The sequence below is a fragment of the Salvia miltiorrhiza genome, chromosome 2 (assembly GCF_028751815.1).
Source record: "Salvia miltiorrhiza cultivar Shanhuang (shh) chromosome 2, IMPLAD_Smil_shh, whole genome shotgun sequence".
NCBI lineage: Eukaryota > Viridiplantae > Streptophyta > Magnoliopsida > Lamiales > Lamiaceae > Salvia > Salvia miltiorrhiza.
Genome location: NC_080388.1, coordinates 69,526,644 through 69,538,989, shown reverse-complemented (window position 1 = coordinate 69,538,989; position 12,346 = coordinate 69,526,644). Strand labels below are relative to the sequence as shown.

At 37.5% G+C, this 12,346-nt stretch overlaps 1 protein-coding gene and 1 long non-coding RNA gene across 3 annotated transcripts; both read left to right on the top strand.

Moving 5' to 3' along the window:
- Positions 1 to 8,699: 8,699 nt before the first annotated feature.
- LOC131008759 (uncharacterized) lies at positions 8,700 to 9,473 on the top strand. Its single transcript, XM_057935794.1, has 2 exons — positions 8,700 to 9,106; positions 9,199 to 9,473. Exons 1-2 carry the CDS (start codon positions 8,910 to 8,912, stop codon positions 9,347 to 9,349), a joined length of 348 nt encoding a protein of 115 aa, XP_057791777.1. The 5' UTR covers positions 8,700 to 8,909; the 3' UTR covers positions 9,350 to 9,473.
- A 62-nt stretch (positions 9,474 to 9,535) lies between these two features.
- On the top strand, positions 9,536 to 12,096 carry LOC131008769 (uncharacterized). Of its 2 annotated transcripts, none has more exons than XR_009096345.1 (5): positions 9,536 to 9,622; positions 9,790 to 9,842; positions 9,930 to 10,013; positions 10,100 to 10,387; positions 11,352 to 12,096. It is a non-coding gene; the product is annotated as an uncharacterized LOC131008769 (long non-coding RNA). The 2 variants fall into 2 exon arrangements; XR_009096344.1 differs by having other exon boundaries at positions 9,537 to 9,622; positions 10,100 to 10,352.
- Positions 12,097 to 12,346: the final 250 nt, after the last annotated feature.

The window sequence follows — 12,346 nt, the reverse complement described above, 5'->3', positions numbered from 1 at the left end:
GATTTTACACACATTCCCTCTAGCAATTTATACATTTGATCTCGATTCAAAGCTTTAGTGAGCGGATCGGCCAGATTATCTATTGACTTTATATAGTCAATTGAGATAACTCCACTTTCGATCAAATGTCTTACGGTATTATGTCGTCGACATATGTGTCGAGACTTACCATTGTATAACCCACTTTTCGCCCTCCCAATAGCTGCTTGGTTGTCGCAGTTTATCATGACGGGCGGCACGGGTTTTGACCAACATAGAATATCTTCCAAAAAGTTTCGTAGCCATTCGGCTTCTTCACCTGCTTTGTCTAAAGCGATGAATTCTGATTCCATGGTGGACCTAGCAATACATGTCTGTTTTGTAGACCTCCACGAGATTGCTCCTCCCCCTATAGTGAACACGTAACCACTCGTTGATAACGAGTCTTTCGCGTCGGATATCCAGTTAGCATCACAGTACCCTTCAAGTACCGAGGGGTATCTCGTGTAGTGTATTCCAAAATTTAGAGTATACTTTAAGTATCTCAAAACTCTCTCAAGTGCTTTCCAATGTTCTTTACTTGGATTGCTTGTATAACGACTCAATTTGTTCACTGGGCATGCAAGATCAGGTCGAATGCAATTTGTAATATACATAAGGCACCCAATGATCCTTGCATATTCTTCCTGTGCAACAGGTTCACCCATGTTCTTCTTCATGTGAACGTTGAGTTCTAATGGGGTTTTTACAGGCGATTTGTCAAACGCATTGAACCTTTTGAGCACTTTCTCAATGTAATGAGATTGTGTCAAAGTTATTCCATCGGTGGTCCTGAGAATTTTCATTCCAAGGATCACGTCAGCTAACCCCATGTCTTTCATGTCAAAATTCCTTTTTAACATGTTCTTTGTATCAACAATGATACGATTGTTGCTTCCCATAATCAACATGTCGTCTACATAGAGACACACCATAACGTACCCATTACTAGTGCTCTTGATGTAGACACATTTGTCACATTCGTTGATTTTGAAGCCATTTGACAACATGACATTGTCAAATTTCAAGTGCCATTGCAGCGGCGCTTGTTTTAGTCCATAGAGAGACTTTACTAGTTTGCATACCTTTTTCTCTTGTCCAGGTAATACAAACCCTTCAGGTTGTTCCATATAGACTTCTTCTTCTAGATCACCATTTAAGAACGCAGTTTTAACATCCATTTGATGAATCTCAAGATTGTGCAGAGCAGCAATCGCGAGAAGCACTCGAATAGATGTAATCCTCGTCACTGGTGAATAGGTATCGAAAAAATCATACCCCTCACGCTGCTTAAATCCTTTAACGACTAAGCGCGCCTTATATTTGTCTATTGATCCATCAGCCTTATATTTCCTTTTTAGGATCCATTTACATCCTAAGGGTTTACAACCTTCAGGTAAATCAACCAACACCCAAGTGTGGTTTTGCATGATTGAATCAATTTCACTCTGGAATGCTTCCCTCCAGAGTAGTCCGTCTGATCTAGAGAACGCCACTTTGATAGATGAAGGTTCTTCATCTAGCATGAATGCGATATATTCTGGACCAAAGTCCTTGGCTATCCTGCCTCGTTTACTACGTCTTGGTTCTGACCCTTCAAGGTCAGGGCCTGGTCGCTTTCGCGATTCGGGCACTGTCTCAACAGGTTCAGATCTAGTAGCTTCTTCTCTAGTATCATTGTTTGTACTAGCTTCTTCTTTTCCCTTGTCTTTACAAGGAAAGAAATTCTCAAAGTAAACAACGTTATTTGATTCCATCGTCATTCCTACAGTCATTGTTGGAATGTCTGACTTGTGAACCAAAAAACGATGTGCATTGCTGTTTAGTGCATACCCAATAAAGATACAATCAATTATTTTAGGACCGATTGTGACTTGTTTGGGTGGAGGCACTTGTACCTTGGCTAAACACCCCCACACTTTAAGGTATTTGTATGAGGGCTTTCTGCCTTTCCACAACTCATAGGGAGTGACGTCCCTTCCCTTGAGTGGTATTTTATTGAGGATATAGTTGGCTGATAGAACAGCCTCCCCCCACATGTTCTGGGGTAATCCAGAACTAATCAACATGGCATTCATCATCTCCTTAAGAGTTCGATTCTTGCGTTCAGTAACACCATTAGATTGAGGTGAATATGGAGCAGTTGTTTGATGTATTATACCACTAGCGTTGCATAATTCCTCAAACGGAGCAACATATTCTCCTCCTCTATCACTTCGAACCCTCTTAATTCGACTACCAAGTTGATTCTCGACTTCTGTTTTGAAGTTCTTGAAAGCTTCAATAGCCTCATCTTTACTTTTTAGAAGATAAAGATAGCAATACCTTGTGCAATCATCGATAAAAGTGATAAAGTACTTCTTACCACCTCGAGTTTGCACAAACTTTAGATCACACACGTCGGTGTGGATTAGTTCTAAAGGTTTAGTGCTCATTTCCACAGAGTGAAATGGAGACTTCGTCATTTTTGCTTCAACACAAATTTGACATTTGTTTTGAGTGTTAAACTCGTTTATTTTTAGTAAATCCATATTTACTAATCTTTTTATCACATTTAGATTCACATGTCTACAATGCTATAAATCACAACACTCAAACAGATAAGAAATAAACTCCTTCTTATTGTTATTGAGTTAGATAAGCTCATTGGCTATGCTCTACCAAAGTGCTATCTAAACAATAATTATAACAACTTGGACTCAAACTCTAGTCTAAGACGCCAAGTTGTCTTGATCAACTTCTACTCAATGATAATGATATCACGTCTCGCCTTCTTCTTTTTGAGCTTGTAGCAATCCTTTGCCAAGTGACCCGGTTTGCCACAGTTGTAGCAATCCTTCATTTTTGCTTTGCCCTTGTCCTTGGCATTTGGGCGAGCACGCTTGTTGTTGGAGGGACCGCCTTTCTCCAACAAGTTGCCTTTGATTTGAGATGAGTTTTCGACCTTGGTCATACATTCCCTCACGTCAAATTCTAGGCGCAGCTTAACCATGAGATCTTCAAGAGTCATCTCCTCTTTGTTTTGCATAAGGTAGCTCTTGAAGTCAATCCAGCTTGGCGGTAGCATCTCGATGACCGCCGCAGTGATGAAAGCTTCGGGCATTTTCATCCCTTCGGATTCCAACTCATGCAAGATAAGTTGGAATTCTTGCACTTGATCCATGATCGATCTACCATCGATCATCTTAAAGTCTAAGAACTTAGCTATTACATCATCACTACGATATTTGTTTTCTAGTGCCTCCCAAAGTGGTTTGGAGGTATTTACATTGGCGTATACATTGTATAAACTATCCTCTAAACATTCTAAAATATAGTGTTTACAAAGATAGTCACCATAGCGCCAATCGTCATACGCGGCATGTACCCAGAAATTGGTCTCGTTCTCTGCCGGCGCAGGAGGCTCGTCTTCCCACAGGAAATCGACCAAGCCTAAAGTCGTGATGTAGAACATCATCTTGTGCTGCCACATTTTGAAGTGTAACCCACCAAACTTAGGTGGCTTTTCGGCTATCGCATTTGCCCTCGGGGGCTGCGTTGGCACCGATCCCGCCATGTTGCCATGGCTCACCACGTTGGTCCCGAAGGCCCCAATCGTTCGTCCAAAAGTGGACCCCATGGAACCACTCGAAGTGGAACCAATCGTTGATCCAAACGGAGTTGGGCCAACCGTTCCTTGCACGGAACTATCTCCTCCAAAAGTCGTTTGGTTAGCACCAAACAAGAAAGGCAGCGGTGTTGGACCACCAAAATGTCCACCACTAAAGGTGGAGGCAGCAGCGGCAGAGGTGGCGGGTGCCACGGTTGATGCGGCTGCGGCGGAGGCGGCGGCAGAGGCAGCGGCATTGGCAGCGGCAACGGCGTTGGCAGCCTCAGTGGAGTTTGCAGGACCGGTCGACATCTCCAGCAAAGGTGTTTAAGTTACGAAAGTTTTAAGTTCAGTTACAAGTTCAAAACTCCCACGTTGCAAGCTTATCTCGTCTTGCGATTGTTGGAATACAAGCTTGCGGGCGTAGTACAATGTAACACAGAAATGTAGGAGATGAGAATACAAGGGAAAAACTGTATTGAAATTACAAACAAATAAACCAGGAAAGGCAGCCGAGTCGAGGATGGTCCTCTGTCCGCAAGACGAGATACGCCCCGGTAGTGCTCTCGGTTTGGCGTGTCGTCCCCAAAGATGAAACGGCTTCGTCTCGTAGGTAACAGCACCGCACACCAACGAGCTCCGGCGAACTGGAACGAGGCGAGAACATAACTCAACAGATGCAGTATGCAGAGTATCAGAGTGATGTTGCTTGTGATGATTTTCAGGTTCGAAATGATGCATGGAGGTTGTCCTATATATAGGCACAGTCCACATCAATAGGGGGATTAATACCATTGATGGTATTCATAAGGTGTCGGGGGTTACAGCAGTAACGGACGTAACAGCCCTGCTGTTTGAATCCTGCCATGAATCCTCCGACGGCGGTTACAGATGTGTAATAGCCCTGCAATTATGTGGGAAGCTTCCTGGGAGACCAAGGGTCCTCCCGGGCCACGCCCGAGTGGGCTTCGTGTGCATGCGCGTAGGCCCAACCGAATTGGGCCTCGTCCCAGGTTTTCGTTGGTCCAAAAAGATAAGAATCGGCGTGGGCCTAGGGTAGGCCCAAAGACCAATTGCCAAGATCCAAGTCCACGGCCGCGTGACGGGACGGGACGGGACCGGGGCCGGGCGCCGGGCGACGGGGCCGGGCGTCGGGCGACGGGGCCGGGTGCCGGGCGTGTGGGCTTTGCAACCCGTCACGTGTGCACACAGTTTTATTACATCCTGTGATGTAATAGCTTTTATACTGTAATAAATGTGATCCACATTCCAATGTGGGATAAGTATTAAATCTTATTTAATGCTTATCTTTTTCCACAACTCCATGTTTCAAGTACCCAACTTTAAACAATTATTTTTCACTCACCGGAAATCGGTTTTGAGTAAATAAATATACTACGATCATCTACTCAGAACGTAGATCGATCCTGTCCCATTTAATTATGCTAAATTAAATGTTTTCGGTACTCGAAAAATTATTAAACATTGGTTACTCACAACCAATTTCCAACAATATTGAGTGATCAATAAATTGATGTACTCTTATTTAACAATAATAGACTCTTATATTCCAATCAATAATTAAGGATTCTCGCATCCTTTCTAACAATCGGAATTATGGCCAATCTAGAAGAGGAGGGATTTCAAAGAAATTTTACCGATCACGAGACGAATTCTTGTTAGTGATGTCTTTCATATGTATAGAACGGCCTATAAAACCATCCATTACTCAGTGCGGCATGCGGTGAATTATATCATAACAATGTTTGAAATAATAATATCTCATTGTGATTGGGAGAAATTGTATAAGAAATTATAAGAGATTGTTTCTTTCCCATAAAAGAAATATTAGGGATTATCACATAATATGCGTTAAGTGTAAATAAGTGTCTGTGAGTTATAACTTTAAAAAAATGGTACATAGTATTATTTTTTATAGGCCATTTTTTTTCAATTGATTAGTATTTCAGAATAATTGATGTTGCTTTTCTTCCACTTTAAATATCACTAAACTCCAAAACATCACAAGGAATATGGGTAGGAGGTTAATTCAAATACTATATAACTAGTCGTTGTATAAAATTTCAAATACATTTGCCTAGTCTAGACGGAAAACATTGTGGCACAACAAATTTGTACAAATTAAATAATTGCAAGGAATTATTCCCTCAAAAAGAAATTGCAATATTTAAATATATAGATCGACAATTATAAGGCGGTACCGTACTCCGACACCAAATTGACACGGACGGTACAGATTGCTGGAATTTATTACGCAATTTCTTTTGCTATGTCCACGCTGTCACCGACGCACGTGTGAGTTGATACCACAATTAATGACTTAATAATTGATTAAGATGCCACCTCTACACGTTTATCCAGGTTTATCGAATAATGATGTATTTAAAAAAAATAGAATAATATATGTTAACGATGAGGTTATTATTCTAAAAATGCAGAGCCTATTTTCGCAGCACAACATTTTTGTTTTTGGTTAATTATTCTGCGACATTATATCCACTTCCATTTTTTAATATGTTCTTTTTTTACAATAAATCTATACCACCACTTTATTACCAACCACAAACTATTTCAATAGATTTTTTTATTTTTTTAAATAAAAATATAATTTAATTATTTTATTGTATTGTCTATATTGCCTTTTATCTATTTTTTTGCATTTTTTATTTTTATAAAAAAAATAAAAAGTTACAAAAATAACTAAAATGGACAATACATTAAAATAACTAAATTTCTTTATTTTAAAAAGTAATTTAAATAAATCAAAATAGTTCTATTGAATTAATTTATGGGTGACTACAATGTGGCCGTCGAACATCACTCTTTTTTTTAATCTTGTAATTGACTTCCTTTTCCTTTGCTGCTATAGGAGAAGGCTAAAATAAAAATACTTTTTAAAATATAAAATATGAACAATTTTCAGCCCTTAGATCATCAAGATGTACAGTTAATTCATCACCTTGTTGGATGAATTCATGATCCCGAGGTCGAATCTCATAGGTAGCAAAAAGAAATTATTTTTCGCAATTCAAACATTTACACAGAGAATTCATAGGTGTTTTAAATAGAATTCATACATTTTAATTAGTTTATAGTTTATATGTTAAAAAATATGTATACCGTAGCCCTCCCATGCTGCTATATATATATTTTCTCTATCGCTACGGTATAAATATTTTCTCTATCGCTCTATTCTTTGTCCCATTTTTTTGGGATGCTATAATCGGCATTCTTAATTTGTGTGTCCTATTTTTTTGAGACATTATAATCGGATTATAATCCGGACGAATGGAGTATTTATTTGAAAATTGTGAATTTGGAGGTAAAAAAAGAAGAAGATGCTAAACAGATAAAAGAAACTCCAAAGCTTAACAAAACTCGTAGGCATACACTACAAAAAAAGTCGCAATTTATTACAGAGATATTGTTCTATCTTAGCGTCAGTTTTTCGATGAAATTTTATCTGTTTAAATATTGAGTTATTGAACCATTTGTAATTTATTAGATGTAATATTTTGAATTATTGTTTTTATGGAATTATCGATTAATTATAGTTATAATACTACAAGAAAAACAGGTTAATTGATCATTTTAAATAAATAATAAATAATTTATTTATTTTTAACAATGAAAATTTGTTGAGGTAGCAATGTCAAAAATGAAAAATGCGTGAGATGCCATACTGAAAGAAAAATATTAGTACTAAGGAAACAATGCACGTTTGATATAGAGTAAAATTTTGGAATAGCCAAAATGGATCATAAAACACAAATTATGGCCACTCATTGAAAAAACATAAATTTTGGCCATTTTTATAGCTTTGGGACGTTTTTGCCCTTAATTGGGCGGACTGGGTAAGGTCAGGAGCGCGGGTCGCGTGCCGGGTAGGTCAGGCACGCGGGTCGGGTTAGGCACTTATGGCACTATTAGTGCCATAAGTGCCAACGAAATTTTTTTTACTCCCCCTGCCCTGTCTACCCCCAGACCTCCGACCCCACCCACCCCCAAGCCAAAAACAAAAAAAATTACTCCCCTAGATAAATATAAATCAAATTTTACTTTTGTTATTTTATTTTATGGCACTAATAATGTCATAAGTGCCAACGAAAATCCAAAATAAAATAAAGTAAAATGGTATTTTTAGCACTTATGGCACTATTAGTGCCACAAGTACCAAACATGCAGAACAAATATAGAAACAACAGCATCATCTAAACCCTAAATGGAACATTTAAACCCTAAATGGATAATCTAAACCCTAAATGGAATATTTAAACCCTAGGCGAAATATTTAAAAAGTTTCTTTTGGCTTGGGGGTCGGGGGGTAGACATGGCAGGGGGAGTAAAAAAAAATTTCGTTGGCACTTATGGCACTAATAGTGCCATAAGTGCCTAACCCGACCCGCGTGCCTGATCCTACCCGGCACGCGACCCGCGCTCCTGACCGTACCTAGTCCGCCCAATTAGGGGTATATTAGGCATATTGCCTAATTAATGGCCATAATTTGTGTTTTTTCAATTAGTGGCCAAATATTGTGTTTACATGTTCAATGTGGCCATTTGACACCATTGTTTCTTATATACTCTAAAAGTCGATGTGTGATCACATAGAGGAGCATATGGGTCTCTAATCTTAAATTCACATCCATAGCACAAAATACAAACCAATGATATTCTTAACCCTAAATGCATATTTAATTTGATCACATTTTCAAAACCACAAAAATTCAACTCAAAGAGATTTTATTATGTTATTCATTGATTGGGTACCAAAATATATTTATTGAAACATTAGGACATTTCTTTGGAGAGTGTTAAACGTTGGGACATTATTATATTCGTATATCTTTTCTTTTTATTTCTTACAAACATGTTATAACAAGTTTTGACTTTTGTGCATGGAAAATTATATCGGTATATAAAGTCTTTGAGAAAATCTATCAATTCTATAAAGCAATACATGTTGAAGCCCCCATATTCTTTCTCTCTCCTACATGGCACACTCACAGGGCTTTATTTTGTACTCCTTGAAAGCCTTTTTTCTCACCATTTTTGAAAGCCAAATGCGGTTCTTCCTCACAAGGTATGAGTTCGACCCTTGACTCTTACAAATTAGCGGTTCTTCCTCACAAATTCTATTCAGCCTTGGTGTCGATTTCTCTATTATTCAGCCGTTTCTTTTCTCAGATTTCTCTCACAATATCAAGCAATCAACCGTTTCTTTTCTCAAGTTTCTCTGTTATTCAATCAATCTTTCACAAATTAGGGATGTGCTTCATCCATGGCTGCAAACGCATCTTCCCCACAACTACAGATTATCCATGGCTGCAAACGCATCTTCCCCACAACTACAGATTATCCATGGCTGCAAACGAGGCAGATTCAGTCTCTCTCTCTCTCTCTTTCAATTTCGATTGCCCAAATTTGGGAGGTGCTTCATCCATGGCTGAACCCCACACTACAGATCCATGATTCAAGGTAAGTAATTGGAAGTGATAGATTTGGAAAGGCAAATCAGCGGATTTCATTCTTGCCATATAGCTCTACACCTTCATTTTATTTTTTTACAGCCTATTCCTCTACAAGTGGGCTTTAGAAATTGCAGAGAGAGGGAAAAGTTGCAGGAAAAGTTGCAGGTCATTCTTCGTCCTTGGAGCAACAGTAGGTAACTCTTTGAACTTTGAGGTTCTGAGTTTTGTGGGAAGGATCGAGGCTCATTGAAGTTTAGTGCCATGTGTGGTTTAATGTTATTCCATCTCGATCATGGTTTTGGTTTTTTTCGTTTTTGGAGAATGTTGTGTTTGTTTCGATTTTTTCAATTCTGGTCGCATATATATATATATATATATATATATATATATATATATATATATATATATATATTGATGTCGTGGATTTTGTCTTCGGTTTTCAATTTATTTAAAGAACTAACCATGGATATGCTATTGTGTACAGGTACTACTGTTTTTCGTCTGGGGATTCTGTTGTTGCAAGGTTAGTTCAATATCATCCTTTATTGCAAGGTTATTGGATTTGATCTGTGTTTAAAGATAAGATTTTTTGGGCATTTCATATTGATATGCAGGCATGAAAAACAACAGTTCTGTTAGAGTATACTTTTTAGTTTTTTATTTCTAAAATTTGGGATCATACACACCCAGGTTCCTTCAATGAGCTGTTTTGAGGAGAGGGCTATATTCTTATCACTTTGCAGGTTGTTCCATAATCTTATTTCCCATCTGACATACTCTTCAGTTGCGGTCTGTTCTTTTACTCCTTTTCATTTCTTTTCATAATGCAGTGAAAAAATCGCTCCCTCCAAGCTGCTGCTGAGGAACAAAGAAAGGCTGGTGAAAAAGTAATGAGGTTGGCAGACGAACAGAAGGTATTTAGTCATTCTCATAACTGAAATCTTTCACATGTGAAGTTCAGATAGTTATAGGAAATCCTATGTTGGCTTTGTAATTTCAGAAACAAAAGGAGGAACTCCATAAGAAAATCATTATGCTGGAGAAACAATTGGATTCAAAACAAGCAGTACAACTTGAAATTGAGCAGTTGAGAGGTAAAGTAAATTTTATGAAGCACATGGGAGATGAAGGTGATCAAGAAGTGTTAAAGCAAGTTGAGTTGCTGATAAAAGCCCTAAGGGAGAAGGAATGAGACATTGATGGTCTGGAAGCGTTAAACCAAAGTTTAGTTGTGCAGGAGCGCAAGAGAAATGGTGAGCTACAAGATGCTCAGAAAGACATGGTTAATGTTAGTTCTTTAACATTATTAAATTTCATGACATAGAAACTCATTGCACTCTTCACTATCGCTTCGTGATCACACACACATGAATCTATGAAATATGATTATTTGGTTTACAATTATGAGTATATCTCTCCACCCTTAAAATTATGATTATTTGGTTTACAAATTCTGAATGAAAGCTACTGTTTTCAATCTAATTTGCTTCTGCATCTTTATATTCAATTCTTGCACTATTTGCAGTCTTTCATGTCAATATTTTTGGTAGAATTGTTTCAAAATATGTATCCTACGTGGCGTTCTCAAATCTATTAATTATATATACAGATACATATTTGAGAGCTCTCAGCAATTCTGTATCCTACATGGCGCTCTCTCAATTATGTATTCTATTCTCAATTATGTATTCTATTTGCAGTTTTGGATTTCATATATGCTTAATTTTTCATTCTATACTTGCTTTCTCCATTTATGTTGTACTCTTCGTCTGAATCACGACAAACTTACGATACTACCCTAAATATTGTGTTCGAGAATTGATGGCCGAGTCAGTGTCATATTTGCTAAGGAAAAAAGGGTGCCAATTCAGAAACTAAAGAAATGTATTATGTTTTTTTCAGGTGAACTTGTCATTAGTTTTTTTTTTTTTCTTAAGAATACTCCCAAGAGTGAGCTTCAGTCTTTGTATATGTGAATGATTAGTACTTGGTGTATATGCATTGCACAATACATCCATTCATCTGATTGCCCCTATCATATTAGAGCATTTAAATTATTTAATATATGATATATGCAAAGCATGATGAGGTATTTTATGTTTAGTCCATTCTGTTATTGACTCTTTATCTTTATTAAATAGTAAAGTAAAAGTGTGAGGAAGTATGTTTGCTCTTTAGTACTTCTGTTTGTTGGTAGGTTGTTTTCACATTATTTATAAGGGATCAATTTTTATATTGCAAATGTTGAACAGGTATTCTGAAACTTATGATTGAAGTTGTTGAGGAACCATCGGAAATGAGAGAATCTGCATCGAAGCTCTTCTTTGGTTGTCTATTGTTCAGGTGCTTGACAATTTGGAACTTTATGTATGTATATATGAAGAGTTCCTGGTTGTTCCAGTACTGCCTCCTAAAGTAGCATATCTCCAAAGTGATTGTAGTCCATGACACTCAGAGGATCTTTGATGCATGTGCATTCACCCTAAAATCTTTGAGTAAGCCGGAAAGCTTGGATGCGGCATGACTTGTAGTACCGGCGCAAGCTGTGCACGTATAGGGCATCCTCATTGCCAAGGAATTCACAATTTTCCACGACAGAGAGATCGTTGTCTGACCAGAAAGCTATTTCTTGCTGAGCTTAAGGCTTGCTGTGTTCTGGATGGTGAGACCATTGGCCATAAATCGGCGGGATACAACAGCTGTAGAAGGTGTTAGATGATAAAGAACTTGATACTCAGTAGAAAATCAACTCTCCTACACAACCTTAGTACTAATCTGTATACAATTGTTATACTACAGAGATTTATATCTCATGAAGACAAGTCCAGAAAATAGAGAGCCATACTTCCAAACATTAGAAAATGACTTTTCTGGTAAAAGGGCTTGCCAATATACAACACACAATGGTAAAAAGGTTTGCCAATTCTGATTGAGTTATTGTAAGTTCAAATTGACGTGAAAAACTTCTAATTATAAGCTGTGTTTATGAGATGATTTTTTGAGTTATGTCAGCTAAAGATATTACTTTTGAGGCATAATAATAATGTAAAAAAAATATGAACGATATCAAAATCATGTCAAACGAATAGTGTAAACTATTACCACACTTATTAACAAAAAATATTTATTTATAAATTATAATGTAGTATAATATCCCGTCGAATTTCGATGGATAACACACTTTTTTAAATAATCAATACTCCTATGTTGCATCACCATATTTTTGCATTTTTATTTATCCTAATTC